Genomic DNA, 17,322 nt, shown 5'->3' on the forward strand with positions numbered 1-17,322 from the left:
TATGACAGCAAATAACACACTACAAATCTTCCCAATATGACAGCAAATAACTCACTACAAATCTTCCCAATATGACAGCAAATAACTCACTACAAATCTTCCCAATATGACAGCAAATAACTCACTACAAATCTTCCCAATATGACAGCAAATAACACTCTACAAATCTTCCCAATATGACAGCAAATAACACTCTACAAATCTTCCCAATATGACAGCAAATAACACACTACAAATCTTCCCAATATGACAGCAAATAACACACTACAAATCTTCCCAATATGACAGCAAATAACTCACTACAAATCTTCCAAAACAAAGTAATTCCATAGGAGGTTATAAATACCACTGAAAAAAAAGACTAGATAAAAGATTTTTATAATATTAACCAGCTACTGAAGCTGGATTAGAGTACAGAAATATAGATAAGGCACAAATTAAAATTATTTCTTTTTTACTTTACTAACGTTGCGTAAACAAAAAATTCTATAATTAATAATTGATGTAGTATCAGTTTAGGATTCACTTTACAGTAGTAATGAATTCGAAATTTGAAGAAAATAATCACTTAGAACCTTGAGAATCGTAATAAAATAAAGCCGAGCAATAACTGTTACAGATAAACAGTTTATTTAATATGGCCAATGTTGTATTAATATTTTATCATAAACGGCTCAAAAAATGTTCATTAAATGCTCTCTATTACTCTTATTTTAAACATTTTCTCAGAAGATAGCATTTAAGTTAAGATTTCTGAGGAAGGAAGATAATTTAAGCTCTCTTAAAAAGTGCCGATTCTATATTTTCCGGTTCTAACCTATAACGTTTATGAGTATTAGTTGTCTAATAAAAATGAATTACTTCTGGGTTCAACGGAAGTACAATTATTCTGTACATACAAATATTTAATTACTAAATAAAAACTATTTATTTCTAATAATTAAAAAAAAATACATAAAATTGCTTTCAGTCGGAATACATATGGTAAAATTATAGTCAATTTTTCTATATAAAATAAATAGAAATAAGTCTGCAGATTCCATCCCCCCCCCCAAAAAAAAACCTTTTCTGTTGATCAGATCCGCAGTAACAGGATACTTCAAGAAAGCTTAGGCAAGAAAGCGAGTTAAAGTGAGTACTTTCAGTCTTAGGCCGATTTTTGAGTTCTTTGCTCACCATTTAGCATGTATAGATTGTTCTCAGAGACTTACCAAGCCAAATCAGTTTATGCCACACTAGTTTAAAACAGAAAAGTTTTTTTTTTTCATGTGAGTGCCACAAGTCAAACAATCGACCTCCTCTTCAACATGATTAGAAGGATTGAATCCAGAGCCTAATAGATATTTTTAGCCCGACAACGTCTCAAAAAGAAATAATATCCGATTATATGTAAAACAAAAAACATTAAAAACAAGCAGTATAAGTCCCATAGAAGATTATCTGGATTATATCCATAATTCTCCAGCACTTCTGCACCAGAGCTGATACATGGAAGATCTGGATTCGATGAACAAGCTGAAAAAAACAAAATTAAATAAATAAAGGCACTGATTATTAATAAGATTCTGAACGAAAAAAAGAATTACTTACGAATATTGTGAATATGTTTCCATTGTAATATTGACAACGCTTCTACTCCATAGTAGAATCTCGATGTGTATTTGATCCAGGATAAATAAACCGGCAATGAACTATAACAATAAAAAAAAAACACTTTAGTCAGTGGCCTAACCAAATCCAAGACCCATCCTACCAATAGTTATTTATTTAACAAGTGTGGAAAGTAGTACTTTTCCTCACGCGAGGCAGGGTTTGCACGCACGAGCGAGCGAAGCGATGCGAGTGCAAGTGCAAATTGCCGAGTGTGAGGAAAATACTTTACACTAGAGTTAAATATTATATTTTTTCTGCAACCATTTATTAACTAATAAAATTAAAAATTTCATTTTTACAGTCTACAAAAAGTAATTTATTTATTATAAACATTTATTGTTATATTACAATTATTTACATTACTTACGTATTTACATTACTTATTACATTTTCTGCTGTTTCTTTTATTGATGGAGGAGTGTTTTCTAAACAGGCATCACTAGAATCCATTTTAAATTTCTATAAGGTAACACTATAACCTTTTTAACTGTTATAATTAAAAATATCTAATTATTTATTAAAGTATTATTTTTATTTCTATATTCCTTTCAATTTTTATTTCATTTTTTAATATTCGTTTTTTAATTATTTAAAAAAAAATAAATTTAAATAAGCTTATTAGAGTTTTACAGAAAATATTTATGTTAATAACAAAACTTCTTATATCAAGGAAGCACAATAAAGTTTTTCCACTCACTTGTGCGGAAAGTGACACTAATGGGAATTTCCCCCCACTAGTGTGGGAAGTTGGGCATTACACAGCTGATTTTAATTGAGTAATGAGAACTTCCCTACATGGTTGCAGAAAAAAGTATTTTAAGACAAAAGAAAATATTACTTTTATTAACTTTTTATAACTATTTTTTTTAGCAAATAAGTGCAGCTTTTGAAGGAAGGATGTCTAGTACTAAAGAGTAGTTATTCCTGACTACCAGTTAGTTACTTTCCACCGTCTGTTTCTCTTGATTTGTGGAAGCCAATCTCAGAACATCGGGCGCACTTTTGGGGGTGATAGCCAAAAATTGTAAAGGCTGTGGTTATCCTCTAATGATAACCATCCGATCTATTTGGGGTTTCCTTGGGAAGCCGAGATGATTGTCAGGTGTTGTGGCGGCCTAGAACCCTCTTGAGGGAGTTTTTCTTTTAAAAATCTGTAAGAAGTGGGAATTGGAGGAGAAAAAGATGAGCTCCAGAAAGTGGTTATCCGTTAATAGCCAACTCTCCACCGATCTACCTGGAACACTTGTACAGAATCTGGCGAGCAGTTTCAAAACCTAGGGTAGTAGAATGTGACTTAATATTAAGTACGGTATTATTACTGGAGGATACCATAATTGGTTCTTCTCTGTAATTTTAGTCACGACACTTTTTATTTAATTTAATTATGACTTGTGCACACTTTAACCGCTTCTTTGCGGTATTCTAAATATATGTTCAAGCCATCATTAATGCTTTACTTCAAGATAATTTAATCAATTATTATTTTACCGATTATTATTACATTAATTACTAGAAAACAAAAAAGTGATAATACCTGAGCTGTATAAATATTCCACAAAAAGTGTAGGATATTAAGTCAACTGGTACAGAGAATAGAGAGGCTGTACGAATGTTTTCAAACATCGCAGAAACACAACAACCTGGTTTTATATAAAACAAAATTTAAAATAATCATATTAACCATCTTAAGGTAAATCGAAAAAAAACTGGTTATCAAAAAAAACTACCATAAGCTGAAGAAGTAACAGCACTGATTAAAACTGGCACAGCGAATGTAAAAAAACTTTGCGATTCCTGCTTAATGTCAACCAGAAAATGAATTACTAAACAGAATATTAAAGTTTCTATAATGGCCCTTGGGATCTGTGAACGAAGTAAAAATAACTTCCTGTTATTTATTTAAAACAAAAAAATTGTAAAAACAAAATAAACTCTTAATCTTACCAGCATCATAACTTTTGAAATATAATAAGGTGCAGGTCTGTACACTCCGTTTCCAATTTCCCGCATTAATATTGGTATTTCAGCGGGAAATGTATGCAAAACGGCGGCAGATTGTGAGAAAACAGTCTCTGTGATCACAGAATAGTTTAAACCTTGGATATTCTGTACGCCTTCTTGATTTAGTTGGGTACCAATGTATGGTGATGAAATTAATAGGCCGGTCAGCTGAAATAAGTGAAGAATAGACAATGGTTTAAATTATTTACAACTCCAACGAACTACGAACTATGGCGGCAGTGTTAATAAATTAAAAGTATTTGCAAAGAAATGGAGGTAGCATTTACTTTTTCAAGAGTTATCTCTTACTGCTAGCGCCATTCGAGAGCCCCGGGTACTGGGTAGTTAGTAAACATGAACAGAAATTGACTGAAGCATCTTCCCCTAAGGAGTCATTCGGGTAGGATATCTAGCTTGAGACCTACACACAGATACGCGCTAAGAGAGACCCATTTTCTGGAAAACTCAAAGGTTATTCCTGATAAAAACTCTTGTAAGTAAAATTTGACAGCAGTTTTTCATCTGACTGTCAGAGATCGTGCAGATTTCTGTTAAGTGTTATCACAGGAAATCACCGAAGATAGAAAAAAGTTTTTAAATAAACTGGTCATAGTACACTGAGCAATCACTTGCAAATCAAAGACGGAATATTACGTAAGTTTTACGATTAAGGGTTTTATCAAATTGTGGAGCACAATATTTATCTGAGCAAATTTGGGGCACACTGAGCTCATTTATGCTCATTGAGATAAAGTGGCAAAGAAACTTTGCTATCTAACATTTTGGATTAATTACAGTACTTTTTAAAGGCAAGCTAACGTTGTCCATGGACATTGGCAACCGAAGTCTTCTCCGTGAAAATCCAAAGCTACCTGGCACAGTTTGCCGATTAAATATTTTATATTATCAACATTAAATAAATCTAAAAACTTACTAAATACATTATAAATCTAAGCAGGATATTCCTGGAATTTCTCAATAAATCCATCGCCGACCTCCAGATTAATAATTTTAACTGCATCTTCTGAGAAGGGGTTTGCCTGAAATGGACACAAATTTTTTTATTATTACGAAAATGTTAGAAAAATAAAAGATTATAATTTAGTATCTGAAACTTTTTTTGTTTTTATAAAAAAAACGTTTACTTACACAGAGTAAAACTTCAAAAATTGTTCATCCATCTAGAAATATTAATTGATTTAAAAATATTCTTCAAAAAGACTTGAAATAATTTAAAAAATTTCATATACATGAAAATCAGAACCCACAATAACGTTTAAATAAAAAGTTTGGATAGAGATTATACACTCAGTGGTGCGCATACTTGATCCCCATGCGGGAATTCCGGGTTCTAATCCAGCTGCTGGCCCTCAGATTTTTCTCTTCCTAGGAGCTTCTTACAGCTCATTTCTCCGGTAGTGGACAGGATTGTCTTTAATGAGGCACCTATGTATGTATAACCTCAAATGTTAACGCGCCTTAAATACATTTTTTTTAAAAAAAAAAGTAGATTGAAATTATTAGATTCACACTGAAACGCCCAGATCCCTGAAGAAGTTGCTAGTCCTCCTTTTCCTATGGGAAATTAGGAACTTTTATCTAACAATCAAATCATTGACACTGAAAGGCGGCAGTTGTGTCTTTAAAACGAAAAAAAAATAAAAAATTATCGTGTGGCTGTATCATGGACACGGCCGTGTATTGTACGTGAATACGTCTACGTAACGGGTTATATTTTTTATATAAAATATTTTTATTTATGTGTTTAGGATGAAATCAAGGAAACAAATCGACGATCGAACACAATCTATGCCTATACATTCCCGTTGTCGATGTAGAAGCGATTTCATCATCCTCTTGCATAATTTCAACCGCCCCAGCTGCTGATGTACTGACACCGTCGTTGATCCGCTCGGCCGCATTCATTCTTTTACGTTCCCGGCACAGCTTGACTCGATCAAATGGTGTTTTATTATTACCATTCGATTGTTCTTGAGAAGCCCTTTCCAACCGTGTACGATCTCTGTATTTGGTTTTGGCTTTTCGACGCGTATAGGCCGACATTATATATTTTTGATAATATTTTTGTATTCTAACACCTTATTATATTCACTGTCACTATTTTACGCTAATGTTTTATATACAATCGATAGATTGTGATGACAGTTAACGATTAAAACTTAAACGAACATCGTAGCTTCTCCGAGTCAAAAGTTATACTAATTGCAAATCTCGATACGCAGCAAAATGATCTCAAAATGGCGGCACTTCCCTCTCCACCGCGCGCGATGCGTCACAGTCCTTGCTTATCGTAATGAATTCTTTGATCCTTTAGCTATCCAGTGGTCTAATTTAATTTTGGATCTAGACGATAGATTCGAAACTATAATGCCAAACTGTATCCCCCGATTTTGTTATCATTAGGTTTTTTAGACTGCCTCCATATGTTAGCAAATTTAAAGACGTATTCACGTCAATACACAATAGTGTATTAAGGACCCCTTTACTTAAGGCTAAAATTGCATTGATAAAATTCATGAGTACTTATCTTCATTGCAAATATATATACGAGGGTCGTTTGAAAAGTCCGTGCAAAGTCAGAGAGATAGCACTACTGGCGCGTATCGAGGTTGTGTTTAGTTAGTAGCATCTCTTGGAAGAACACACACCAAGTTTCAGCCAGATAGGTCTATTTCTTTGTGTTTGGCATTCGTTTGAATCGAGGAAGTCGAGTGATTTTCAAAAAATGGACGAAAAAGAATTTCGTGTGTTGATTAACCACTACTTTATGAAAGGCAAAACGCCTCAGGAGACTAAAGAGAAGCTTGATAAACATTATGGTGACTCTGCACCTTCGATTAGAACAGTTTATAAGTGGTTTCAAAATTTTCGGAGTGGCCTTATGGGCACAAGTGTCGCTGAACGTTCTGGACGCCCTGTTGAGGTTACTACTCCAGAAATCATTGATAAAATCCATGATATGGTGATGGATGACAGAAGAGTGAAGGTGCGTGAGATTGCTAGTGCTGTGGGCATCTCGAATGAACGGGTACATAATATTTTGCATCAACATTTGGACATGACAAAGCTATCCGCAAGATGGGTGCCGCGATTGCTCACGCTTGGCCAAAAACGAAATCGTGTGAAGTGTTGCAAGGACGGTTTGCAGCTGTTCCAGAAGAATCCGCAGGACTTTAAGCGTCGTTTCGTCACTGTGGATGAAACATGGATACATCACTACACTCCTGAGACCAAAGAACAATCTAAACAATGGGTTACCAAGGGGGAATCTGCGCCAAAAAAGGCGAAGACCGTTCCTTCGGCCGGAAAGATTATGGCGACTGTCTTTTGGGATTCGCAAGGAATAATCCTCATCGACTATCTGGAAAAGGGTAAAACTATTACAGGTGCATATTATTCATCGTTATTGGACCGTTTGAAAACCGAGCTGCTAGAAAAACGCCCACGATTGGCCCACAAAAAAGTCCTTTCCCATCACGACAACGCACCAGCTCACACCTCAGCAAATTAATGGAAATAGGGTTCCAACTCGTTTCACATCCCCCCTATTCTCCAGACTTGGCTCCCTCGGACTACTATTTGTTCCCCAATATGAAGAAATGGCTGGCGGGAAAAAGATTTTATTCAAACGAGGAGGTGATTGCAGAAACGAATGGCTATTTTTCAGACTTGGACAAATGCTATTTTTCGGAAGGGATCAACAAACTAGAGCAGCGTTGGACGAAGTGTATAAGCCTAAAAGAAGACTATGTTGAAAAATAAAAAAGGTTTACCCCAAAAAATTAAGTAGTTTTTATTTTTTCACGGACTTTTCAAACGACCCTCGTATATATATATAAATATATGGATAAAAATAAATAATAAACTTACTCCATAGACCAGCTGATAGTTGCGCAGTGATTTTTTAACCGTTTCAATTTCATGTACTAATTCTAAGTAAGTGAATGAATTTTTAAAGTTATCGGTCAGTAAATCTGGCGTAGTATTTAGTTGTTTTACAACGAATTCCGCTGTATTGTACGCCGCCGGACATACTAGGTCTAATCTAGAACAAGATTTTATTACTTTACAGTCAGATAGTAAATAAATATGATATTTATTACTTTTCTTTTTTTTTTTTTTTGCAACACAACAAAATTACTTACTCAGCAAAATATTTTTTGGCACCGTTTACTTCACCAAAATAAGCTAAACGACCTCCAGAAACCAACAATGATACGGTGTCGAACATTTCAAAAATACCAGAAGCTGGTTGATGAACAGAACAGAGTACAGCCTTACCACGACTGCTTAACTGCCGCAACAGTCCGATTACATTGTTGGCTGTGTAACTGTCTAAACCTGTTGTTGGTTCATCGCAGATCAGTATTGGAGGATCTGTTAGTAACTGGGAAAGAAAAACAAAACCAAAAATGTTTATTATATCCTGTTGCTCAATGTGAATGACTGGACGCTGTAATAAAATATGACTCGGGAAAAAAACTCGGCATGTAAAATACTTGTACTCAATAACCTCCAATGAATGAATGGACATTCTCTCACTCTCAAGATACTAACTCACAAACTTTATCCAAACTACGGACATTTTAACCGTATTCAATTTTAATCAACACTTTACAATTTGTAACCGTACATTACTCCGAAATTTTACCATACAGGTTCCACGAATTGCTCTAAAACGAATTTTTCGAACGAATTTCGAAAAAAAAATGATCAAAGTTAAAAATTTATGTATAAGTAATGCGGGAGTTTACAGAATAGACTAGAAGCAATTTTTCAAAAAAGTGATCAATCTCCCCTTGACGAATTTATTTTTTTAAGCAAAACAATTAACCCCCCCCCCCAAACAGAAGAAAAGAGTCATGACTGTGCATTACAAAAAAAATAACTTTATAAGGAATCCAACCAACTCTTTAAATCGTATTTTTAACAAAAAATTTACCAATTAATTTTTTTTTTTATTGGCCTTATGTTCTTAGGAAACAGCCGAAGGTTATGTTACTTTAAAGTAAAGAGTTAAATATTAAAAGTATGGGGTAGCAATGGGGTAACAGTTTATAGTGGCTTACTGTTATTGTTTTATTATTATTTTTAATTTGCGTTTATTGTTGGAACTGCATATTTTGTATCGGATTTATGGAGAAGATGGTGTGTCTATAGTTTAAATATAATTGATTTTATGAAGTTGTATATGTTTAAGTATATTTGATAGGTTTGTTGGGCTAGTATCGTCAATAAGTTGGCAAGTAGTGGGCATTTTGAGGCAGTAATAGCGTTTCAAGGATGTTCTCTGCCTTTCTTTAAATTTATTGCAGTCTAAGATATTATGGTTTACTTCGGGTAGACCAATAAAAGTTACAGAGCTACATACATAGAATTAGTGCACCAAGTTCAAGGATAATCGTGGGTGCTTAAGAAAACCGAAGAGAGCAAATAGAGCAATTTAGGCTCTATTTTTCAAGGATGGCTCTTCGTATAAGGATTTAGAGTTCCGTGCCCTTTCTAGGGTATTTTTGTTATGGGTATTTCGATTGAGGAAAAAAAACAGTTATACACGTCCGTTGTGGAAAGGCCGCTACTAAAGGTAGAGTGACTTAAACCCTTAATAAGTGGCAAGCTAAGCTGTAAGTAGATGAGAGCTGTAAAGTTCAATTGGCGAAGGACGACTCGCTACTCAAAATTGAAACATATGTAGAAGAATGAGTAAGAGTGAATAAAAAGGACGATATTGTGATTTGTGTGCGTAAGAGAAGTTTTGTTATCAAGTGTTGTAGATGCGATACAGCTAAAAGGTCATGGAGATTTCTAGACAGTGACTGCCTTGAGCGAGGCTGGAGGGAATCGATCTATGAAATGCAAAGTATACCTACTTCACTTAATTTCGTGGAATTTTTATTTATTTATTTTCATTAATATACATTTATTTTACTTTTGAATACTTTACCTGTACAGCTAGTGAGACCCGTTTTCTTTCACCACCCGATAGATTGCACAATTGTGTTAAAGTACAATAATACAATCCTAGATCTTGTAAAATTGAATTAATTATCCGTGTTTGTTGATTAGCGGAAACTCTCCGGTCCATTTTGAGACGAGCCTGCGGCAATACAATAAAGAAACATTTAAAAAAGACAACAACAAAAAAGTGTTCAAAACTAAGCGTTTTACTTACCATAAAATAAAGATGTTCTTTTACAGTGAGATATTGCAACGCTAAATCATGTTGTGGTACAAAACCGCACATTTTTACCATTAATTCTTTATCAACAGGATGTCCATTTAAATGAATTTCTCCTTTGATGAATCCTAAACGAAAGGGAAAGAATTATATCTTGTTCCTGTTAAATATATGAATATATTTCCAGATTTTTAAATTAAAGCTATACCACAACTTCTTTGACTGACGGCTGCTAAAAGTGTAGTTTTGCCAGCTCCGCTAATACAAAGAGAAATTTTAGATAAAACAAAAAACAGATTTAAAAATCAATACTGATGATGATTAAAAACTTACCTAGGACCTAAAATTGCACTTATTGTACCAGATTTGACCATGCCACTCACTGAAAACAAAAAATAATCACAAATTACAGAGGGTGAAAAGTAAATTCTCACATTGTTTTCTCTAATAAATGTTTATTTATTAAAATTCAGCGAGTGTTCTAAATTAAAATTGAAAATCTGTGGCATTTTCCATGAGAAATTTCTAAATCTTATTCTACAAAGTTTTCTTTCTGAAAAACCGATTTTCTTCGAGCTATATTATTAATACTTTATTCATTTTTTTCATTAGTTCACAATATACATATTTTATAGTTATAAGAAAACAAAATAATAGAGGAAAATAATATAAACTTCCATAAAAACAATAAATTAATTGTTCCTTATTGAGTAAATAAATATTAGCTAGATCTGATCTTTAAGACGACTTCAATAAACTTATTTTTTGTAGCCTTCCTTGACCTGGTAGAACATTTCTAACCACGGTGACCAATCGCTCAGGGCAGTAGGAGTTGCTTTGATATCTCCACATTTCTCTCTCTGTAACCTTCGTCTCTGGCTTTCCTCCTACAGCTGTTTAGTTCATCCGTCTATCTCTTGTATTGCCTACCTCCATTCCTATTGAATAGAGATCTACTTGGTAAATGACCATCTACCATCAATACTTCTTACCAAACGGCCTGCGCATTTCTACTTCAACTTTTTCATGAACAACACTGCATTCTGGGAAACCCTTATCTTTTCAAAAGCTGATCCTGTCTGTTATTTTAATGCCCAACATGCTTCGCTTAAACGTTCTCTGCCATGTATATTAATCTTGGCATCTTCGGCTGTTGTAAGAGACCATATTTGATTGCCCAAAGTCTTGAAAGGTAATATGCTGACTTCAAAAACTAGGTTTTTTTGTTTACTAGAACTTGCTCCTGGCGAGGACCATTATTCTGCTCAGCTCTATCTGGGAAGATTACGGAATCAGACCATCTTACCGAGGTATGTAAACTCGATCTACGTATTCTGTCTCTCCGCATTTCTTTTGCAGAGTTCCTCATTATTCTGGTTTTAGATACGATCGGATGTAACTCCAGTTTGACACCTACGTCAAATAAATTGACCACCATAATCTTCAACTCCTCCACTGTGGTTGCGATTAAAACTAGATCATAGGCAAATTTCAGGTTGTTCAGCATTCTACAATTAACCTCTACTCTTAAGCTTATCAGCTTACTGAACACTCCCTAGTGGACAGGCTAGGACAGTGATGGCGAACATATGACCCGCGGGTCACACACTGACCCGCGCAAGCTTTTTCACTGACCCACAATTGCTAGGCAACCACTGGTTTGTTTACGCGAGCCTGATTTAGATTTTCTAATTGTGGTGGATAATTTATATTCTATCTGTATTTTTTTTTTCAATCACGCATTAACACAAAAGCAATTTAAATTGCTATCTACAACCTTTAGTTTGATCATTACAGTTCTAAAACGCAAATGACGACAAATGCTTTTGTAGTATTTGAAATAAAGCAAAAGTGTTTACAAAATATCAAATAAAATTGTATAATTTTACTCATATTTTGTTTGTTAAAAAAATCGACAACCCAAAGCAAATAACCATATTTAGATTTTTCTTCAGATAAAACTAACTTTTGTAAGGTTTTGTTCAGCTATGTTTGTAAAAAGAGACTTCTATAGCACTTGTTTTACCCGTTAAGCCAACTGAATTTTAAAGATGTTTTGTTTTGAAAATATGCAGTTTAAAATTTTTAAACTTTACTCTTGTGCAAATGGGCATTAGTGACCCAAAAGCTAGTTAAAAAAAAAAAATTAACAAAATTTGACCCACGTCTCAAAAAGGTTCGCCATCCCTGGGCTAGGAGATAAAGGATGAACCTGTCATATGTATATATTCCTTTAATTTCTTAAATTCTAAATTTTTTTCACGAGTAACACTCCACATAGGAAATCTTTTATTCAAATTATATTTTGAAAACTTTTAAAGCTACGTGCTAAAAATTTTTAATGGTTACAAAGTAAGGTGCTTCTCTTTTGTGAAAATGTGAAAAAAAAATTATCCGCCCCTTGCAAAAATACATGGAGAAAAACTCCATAATACAAATAAATACATGCAAGACTTATTTTACTACAATTCTCTAGACTTAACTTATACCTTTCTTCCGGACTGCAAATTTTAAACCCAAAACGAATTTTCTTAGAAAATTATTCTAATAATAGTCACGTATACAGGGTTAAGACGGCTCAAATGCATTTCATGCTTAAACGGTTGATCTGAGCTAAAAATGGTAGAGGAAAAATTCTGTTGCCAGTCACTTCTAGTTTCAGAATATGTAACTTGATTTTAGATTCCTGCCCGCATACGCGGCTGACGCGCGACCAAAAGTGAGGGTTCGCAGTTGACCCCCATTTTCATAAAACACTTTTAAAGAGTATAAAAAGTTATGAAAGAAAACGGAAACCGCAATTCGATATCTTCAAAATTAAAGGTGCTAGGCCATTTCAAAATCTGCTATTTATTAATCTTATTTCAATTTTTTAACTAGTTATCAATGAGAAAGAAGAGCACGCGATTGGTCATTTTTATGTATTTTTTCATCCCCTTTCTATTAAAAATATTGCCAAGGCAGTAAAACTAGTACTTTTCTTAATATCGGGAAATAAGTCGTTTTCCGAGTGATTTTTTCTAAGAAAAATCAAATGTTAAGAGCTTTAGATATTCTCAAGCATAAAATGGCTAAAAATTAATTTTACATCTTTTACAAACAAGAAGGTTTAATAATTATTTAGTAATTTTGTGAGAGTTGCGTTTAATTACCACAAAAAAAATTGGAAACCTCCTGCTACATATTTAAGTGATCTTACATCTTTCATGTAAAAAATCAAACTTATTGCTTAATTAATCAAATACTGCACTTTACTGAACTTGTGAAGCAATGTACTGTGCCTTCAAAGGTGCCTCCTCAGGGTAAGCCAGGAGGTTATCAACTGCTCTCTGTACCTGAGGAGGCAACTTTTTTTTCCTCTACCATTTTTTTTTTTTTTTTTGCTCAGATCAACCGTTTAAGCATGAAATTCATTTGAGCCGTCTTAAAATGAACACCCTGTATATAATTCATACTGTGTTTGGGGGGAAAATCGTTCGAAAAAATAATAGAAAATTTCCGTGGTTATGAAATTTTCCTGTAAATGGAAAATTAAGTCTAATAGATTTTTCCGGGAATAGGTCTAGAAATATAACAATGTATGTACATATTATAAACAAGGTTAAAAAGTAAATCTTTGAAGCCATTTTGGAGTAAAATGTAAAGAGTTAAATGTAAGGTGTAAACAGTAATAGTAAAGTAGTATTTCCGTTAAACGAATTTTAATTTTTAAGTTACAGTCGCGTTTCCTTATGAAACGCAATAAAAATATAGTTTCAGTTTCCGGTAATGATTTCATTTTTGAAATTTTATATTCACTCATATAGAAACATTCAGGCCAATTCTAAAAACCATTTTTCTTTTTCTTTTTTCGAGAATCGACGGAACCCAAAACAGATATTTCCGATGAATGCCTGAGATCGAAACATGGTCAAAGTACTTTTTGTTTACATACTGAGAGAAAGGGAAAAAAAATTACTAAAATCGATACATCAAAATAGCTACTGAAGAATGCGAAATAAAACATACCATTACTTAGCAGTTTCTTTCTTTCGACTTTCTTCTTTCCGACTATACTTCCTCTCTTTGTGGTCGTGTAGAGAGATATGTTGTGCCAACACAATGATAAATTACCATTCATTTTTTGTCTTTGATTTTCACTTAATAAATGTAAAACTTAAGCTATTTTATTTTAATTTAGACTTTCTTTTTTTTATTCTAATGACATTTAAATTGGTCCAAAACTGTAACTAGAACTGTAAGCAACTCTTATCATTAGAACACTCTACGCTTAAAAAACAAATAAAAAATTTGTTATCCATACAATGGCAAAATAACTGGAATGTAAACACATAAACAGAACTGGTATGGAAAATGTGGTAGAACGAGTTGCAACCATGTAGAGTGGTTATGTAACTCACTTCTTCTACCTGAGCAATATAGTTTATGTAAACAGGTATTGGTTTGTTCATTCAGAAAGCCGGTGAATATAAGCACCTCAGTATTCGAAGAATCCTGGATAATTTTCTTTCCATGCCCTGTTTGCATTTTTAAAAAAATGAGATGAAACTATTTTATCTTTAAAAACGCGATTGATATATATATATATACTTTGCAAAACAGCTTAAGAATTTTGAAGAGTGATTTTTTATCTCTTTTAACTTCTCTTACAACTGTACAGAGGTCATTGCAAAGCATGTTAATGTTCGATTGTAATTTGATTTACCGAAAATACATTTTATGGTCAGTTTTGAATCCGAAGTAGCTTTTAGAAAATAATTTAAGTGATTATATGTTATATATGAATGCGGGCCCCAAAACGTAACTTCTCAGACTTTTAAAACTTTATATTTTGTTCGGGTACTTATTTGGTATCTTTCAGAAAATTAATCGCTTAAATTCTCTCTATCAGAAGTATTACAAGAATTACAGAGCCCTGCTCCCAGTGATGTATAAGGTACTATCCATTGCCATCAACCAACTTCAGGTAAAATGGGCTGATAACTTCCTTGGTGAATACCAGTGTGGAAGATCAAACCGTTGACCATGTATTCTCTAACAGGCAAATCTTTGAGAAGTCCTACGAGTTTACTGTGGATCTATACTACTTATTTGTAAATTATTAACTAGCTTACGTGTGAATAGGGAAGAAGCGTTAGCCGAACCAAGGGCGCTTGGTGTAACAAGTAAGTTAGTTAGGCTAATTGGTATGACGTGGCGAAACACGAGATACCATTGTAAAATACATAATACATAGTCTGAGGACTTCGAAGTAGTTACAGGCCTAAGGCAAGGGGACCCACTATCCTGTGTAATCTTCAATCTCTAAAGCGAGCAGTGCGAGCTATTAGAACGAACCCCGGCGGCACCGTTTACACCAGATCTAGGCCAGAACACTTGGCCTATGCAAACGATATGTAGATCATAGCGCAGACTAAAGCGGCCCTAGGGCAGAGGTTTTAAAGAACTGGAAGAAGCTTCGAGCCTTGAAGCTGCGAACCTTGAGAGCCCAATCACGTGGAGATGAACAAATCCAGTTAGTAATCACAGCCTCCCAATGTGCAGTGATTTTAAATATCTAGAGTCATTTGTTAGAAAGAACAATGATATAGCTGCAGAAATCAAGACGTTAATAGCGGCAGGAAACAGATGCTTGTTCGCTGTTTAAAAGGTTTTGTGGTTTAAGGATTTGTCCCGTAAGGCTAAGATAATAGCCTATAAAACCATTTTCAGACCCATCGTTACAAACGCCAGCGAAACAAGTAACAAAAATGAGAAGATCCTCAGGGATTGGGAGGGGAAAAAAAAAATTCAGAAAGATATTTGGCCCGAAGTGCGTGATTGGCGACTGAAAAATAAGAAAGAATCTAGAACTGATAGAATTGTTTGAAGAACCAGATATAAAGCCACCCAAATATAAAGTAGGGAAGATTGAGATGGATGGGGACACGTGGAGAGAATGCCTGCGGGAAGGGTACCCCGGGAAACTGTTAAATGAAAACCAGGAGGCAGAAGAATTCGAGGGCTGGACCCTCGACTTAGACGGCTGAATGATTTCGAGGAAGGACTTCGTCGGATTGGAGTAAGAAGATGGCGCCTTAAGGCCGCAGATGATTGGGGAAAACTTGATGAGCAGGACCACGTCCTGCTTTAAGAACTGTTGAACCAATTAATAAGTAAGTAAAGGTGTGAAATAATATGGTGAAATTTGGAAAAAGCAGAGTTTGCTGATGTTGACTTTCGCAAAGATCTGTACGCTAATTGTATAAAAAAACCTATTTCTTTCATTTACCCAAACATTTACGTTTTGCCAATTAAAAATTTGGTTTTCTACCATAAAAATGGTAAAACAAAAATATATATTTATAAACGTACAGGAAATGAATTCTTTATTGAGCAGTTTGTCAAAATAAACATCATTTCTAAAGTAAACGTCAGGGAGCGAAACTAAACAATGCTTTTTTTGCTCATTGCATAATTTGCAGTTATGACGTCAACTACTCTTTAATAAATAAATAAACAAGTTCATACATGAAAACTTCGATAAGAGTACTTGTGGTGGAAGGGGTGATTAGGCTTACCTCAGTTTAGTTTTAAATAGAATTTACTGTACTGCCTTAAAAAGAAGGGTTAAAGTGGGGCTAAAATTTTGAAATTTGATGGAAATTTCGCCACCACACTTACCTAATGGACTTTACTGAATTGATTTGTAATATTCTTTTTTCTTAAGATTTTCTTGAAAAGAGTTCCGACGACTATCTTGGAAACCTTGTATACATATTATACTCAGTTCAACAAATTCAACTATAACTTTTTCTACATTCTTCTTTCGAAGCTTCTTTAGTATATTGAATATTTACAGAGTTATCTTGTTGTTTGTAATGAACTCAAAGAGCTCTGTGTAAATGCTGCCATCATCAGCTACCAGGATAGTATTGAAATTGGCAGGTAACGGACGTCCAGTCGCTATCACAGTCCTCCACAAACGCTCTCTCTCTTCCTTTAGTATTATTAGCACATTCCAGGATTAGGTGGTTGGCGTCTGCTATTACTCCAGAAGTACAGGAACACTGGTGAGATGTTTCCACCCCAATCCTGGCTAGATGGTGGCTGATTTGCTAGCTCAAGAGGCCAATAACAAAGGGGGGGGGGAAACTTTAGGATAATTCGATTAAGAACATTTCATGGAGATCGAAAGTTGGTAAACTTCTTAATTAAGTACCATAATGCACTGCCTAGTCTTGTATATTTATTACTATAAAGGAATAAAATTGCACTAAAACTTGCGAATTAGAAGAAAATACCACAACTAAAGAGTACCACTTTACCAAATGAGCTTTCCAGTTTTTTTTTTAGATTTCCTTGAAAACACAATGCGTTTTTCTTCAAACTTCGTGTATTTTATTGTGCATAAGTTGTTTTTTTTTTCCTAGCTGGTGTTTAATTTGGCATTTTTAATTACGATACATAACATAAGATGGAGTTAAAAG

General features: G+C 34.2%; 1 protein-coding gene across 2 annotated transcripts; it reads right to left on the reverse strand.

Moving 5' to 3' along the window:
* Positions 1 to 165: 165 nt before the first annotated feature.
* LOC141452159 (protein scarlet-like) lies at positions 166 to 14,278 on the reverse strand. 2 transcript variants are annotated; one of them, XM_074124053.1, is made up of 14 exons: positions 13,862 to 14,270; positions 10,187 to 10,235; positions 10,062 to 10,111; positions 9,848 to 9,981; positions 9,620 to 9,772; positions 7,821 to 8,062; positions 7,546 to 7,720; positions 4,804 to 4,835; positions 4,589 to 4,694; positions 3,598 to 3,822; positions 3,381 to 3,516; positions 3,188 to 3,293; positions 1,591 to 1,691; positions 166 to 1,515 (listed from the first exon to the last, which is right to left on the reverse strand). In XM_074124053.1, exons 1-14 carry the CDS (start codon positions 13,971 to 13,973, stop codon positions 1,334 to 1,336), a joined length of 1,803 nt encoding a protein of 600 aa, XP_073980154.1. In that variant the 5' UTR covers positions 13,974 to 14,270; the 3' UTR covers positions 166 to 1,333. The 2 variants fall into 2 exon arrangements, with proteins under 2 accessions (XP_073980154.1, XP_073980155.1); XM_074124054.1 differs by lacking the exons at positions 166 to 1,515; positions 1,591 to 1,691 and adding an exon at positions 2,493 to 2,887 and having other exon boundaries at positions 13,862 to 14,278.
* Positions 14,279 to 17,322: the final 3,044 nt, after the last annotated feature.

The sequence above is a fragment of the Rhodnius prolixus genome, unplaced genomic scaffold, assembly GCF_049639745.1.
Source record: "Rhodnius prolixus isolate KJV_2025 unplaced genomic scaffold, Rpr scaffold_3, whole genome shotgun sequence".
Classification (NCBI taxonomy): Eukaryota; Metazoa; Arthropoda; class Insecta; order Hemiptera; family Reduviidae; genus Rhodnius; species Rhodnius prolixus.